The 2,623-nt window shown below is 42.2% G+C and overlaps 1 protein-coding gene across 1 annotated transcript; it reads left to right on the top strand.

The window, feature by feature from the left end:
• The first annotated feature begins 1,122 nt into the window (after positions 1–1,122).
• Positions 1,123–2,091, top strand: LOC113405390 (olfactory receptor 11A1-like). The gene has a single exon (XM_026646574.1). The coding sequence runs from the start codon at positions 1,123–1,125 to the stop codon at positions 2,089–2,091; it is 969 nt and encodes a 322-aa protein (XP_026502359.1).
• The last annotated feature ends 532 nt before the right edge of the window (positions 2,092–2,623 follow it).

Below are 2,623 nucleotides of genomic sequence, written 5' to 3'. Positions count from 1 at the left end.
CAGGAAGGACCAGACCAAGAATTCCATCCTGTCATGTTTCTCAGGAAATAACTGTCTGAGAGGAAAACCCACTGGTCAATCAGTGAAAAGGAATGCTACGCGATTGTGTACACACTGGAAAAGCTACGCCCATACGTTTGGGGGACGGCATTTCCACCTGCAAACCGACCATGCTGCGCTGAAGTGACTTCATACCGTCAAGGACAATAACAAAAAACTTCTTTGGTGGAATTTAGCTCTTCAGGATTTTGATTTTGAAATACAACACATTTCAGGAGCTTCTAACAAAGTGGCTGATGCACTCTTCCATGAAAGTTTTCCAGAATCAACTGGTTAAAATCGTCCATGAAATGTGGAAAATATTGTTAGTTTTTATATAATCAGTAGTATATCTAGAGGTGCATGTGTCTTATTAATTCTGTTTTCTCCTAGAGCTCCAGGAAGAAATCACAGCCATTGTGGAGCAGGCTGTCCAGCACTGTCTATGATTTGGGGGGCGTGTCATGAACATACAGCTAAGGGTAGCATAAAATCCCTCCTTTACCTGTAAAGGGTTAAGAAGCTCAAATAACCTGATTGGCACCTGACAAAAAGGATCAATAAAGGGGAGAAGATACTTTCAAATCTGTGGGGGAAGGTTTTTGTTGTGTGTTCCTTTGTTCTCTCTGGGACAGCCAGGAACCAGGGCAGGGAAAATACAGCTCCTAAAGCCATACCTGCATTTAGCATCTAAGATTACAAATTGTAAGTAATTGGAAGGAAATGCGTTAGATTATTTTTTATTTTAGGTTGTGAATTTTCTCTGTGCTAAGAGGGAGGTTTTTCCCTGTTTTGGTAACTTTAAAGTTTTGCCTAGAGGGGAATCCTCCCTGTTTTGAATCTGATTACTCTGTAAATTACCTTCCATCCTGATTTTAAAGAGGTGCTTCTTTTACTTTTTCATTACAATAAAGTTCTGTTTTTAAGAATCTGATTGCGTTTTTAGTGTCCTAAAAACCCAAGGGTCTGGTCACTAGAGTTTAGAGTGGGGAGGGAACCCTGACAAGATCAAAAGATGGAAAGCTATCTAATTTCATGGTACAGCCAAATCTTTTGATGTTCATTACTTTTCACTGTCACAGGATGCAGCTCATGGAGAAAGGAGATGCGGAAAATCAAACAGATGTCACCGAATTCATTCTCCTGGGGTTTGGGGATCTCCGTGAACGGCAGATCCTTCTCTTCCTGGTTTTCCTAGTGATCTACATTGTGACTATGTCAGGGAACATCCTTATCATTGCTCTAGTTGTGACTGATCAGCACCTTCACACCCCCATGTACTTCTTCCTGGGCAACTTGTCCTGCCTGGAGACCTGCTACACTTCTGCCCTCCTGCCCAGGATGCTGGCCAGTCTCCTGACTGGGGACAGAACCATTTCTGTGGGGGGTTGCATGACACAGTTTTTTTTCTTTTGTTTTCTAGCAACTGCAGAGTGTTATCTCCTGGCAGCGATGTCTTATGATCGGTATTTAGCCATATGCAAACCACTGCACTATGGAATATGTATGAATGGCAAGTTGTGCCTCCAGCTAGCAGCTGGGTGTTGGATAATTGTATTTCTACCTTGTACAATAACGATGTGTTTTATGTCACAATTAATTTTCTGTGGCCCCAATGAAATGGACCATTTCTTTTGTGATTTCACCCCAATGCTAAAGCTCTCCTGCAGCGACACCAGCCAGATGACGCTGGTTCTTTATATATTTTCCTTCCCAGATGCAGTTTCCCCATTTCTATTAACCTTGACATCCTATGTTTGTATCATTAGCACCATCCTGAGAATCCCTTCCACCACCGGGAGGCAAAGGGCCTTTTCCACCTGCTCCTCTCACCTCATCGTGGTAACACTTTTCTATGGGACCCTAATGATTGTCTACATGATACCAAAATCCAGCAACCTGAGAGCCCTGAACAAAGTGTTCTCTGTCTGCTACACAGTCCTGACTCCCCTGGCCAATCCCCTCATCTACAGCCTGAGAAACAGAGAGGTCAAGGAGGCCCTGAGAAAAGCTGTCAGGAAATGTCTGGCCCTCACAAAGAATTCAGACTAGTTGAATGAAATGAGGATCAATCAATCTGGTTTCTATTGTGAAAGAGGGAGGGTCTAAGTGGGTCCTGATACAGAAATCAGTATACAAGAAATGTGTGTGCGTGCACATACACACACACATATATAAATATAAGAGAGATACAGATGGTTGGAATTTTGCAGGGGGAGGAGGGGAGAGAAGATTTTGACTTTTCATCAAAATAGAAAACCTGAAAAATGATTTTTTTTTTCCTTTTTGGCAACTGACATTTGAAAACCTTCAGATGGAAACTGTAAAAAAAAAAAAGCACTGTTGTTCTGGCTGTGTTGGTCCCAGAATATTACAAGACAAGGTGTGACCCTCTGTACCTCAAAATAGCGCCCTGGATCCCCATATTCACCACTGTGATATGATTGGTTTCAGAGTAGCAGCCGTGTTAGTCTGTATCCGTAAAAAGAACAGGAGTACTTGTGGCACCTTATAGACTAACAAATTTATTTGAGCTTTCGTGTTTGTTAGTCTTTAAGATGCCACAAGTACTCCTGTTATTTCT

Source organism: Terrapene carolina, unplaced genomic scaffold, assembly GCF_002925995.2.
Source record: "Terrapene carolina triunguis isolate 2854851 unplaced genomic scaffold, T_m_triunguis-2.0 Scaffold35325, whole genome shotgun sequence".
Classification (NCBI taxonomy): Eukaryota; Metazoa; Chordata; order Testudines; family Emydidae; genus Terrapene; species Terrapene triunguis.
Note: the sequence above shows the minus strand (reverse complement) of the source record. Positions and strands in the feature narration are given on the sequence as shown.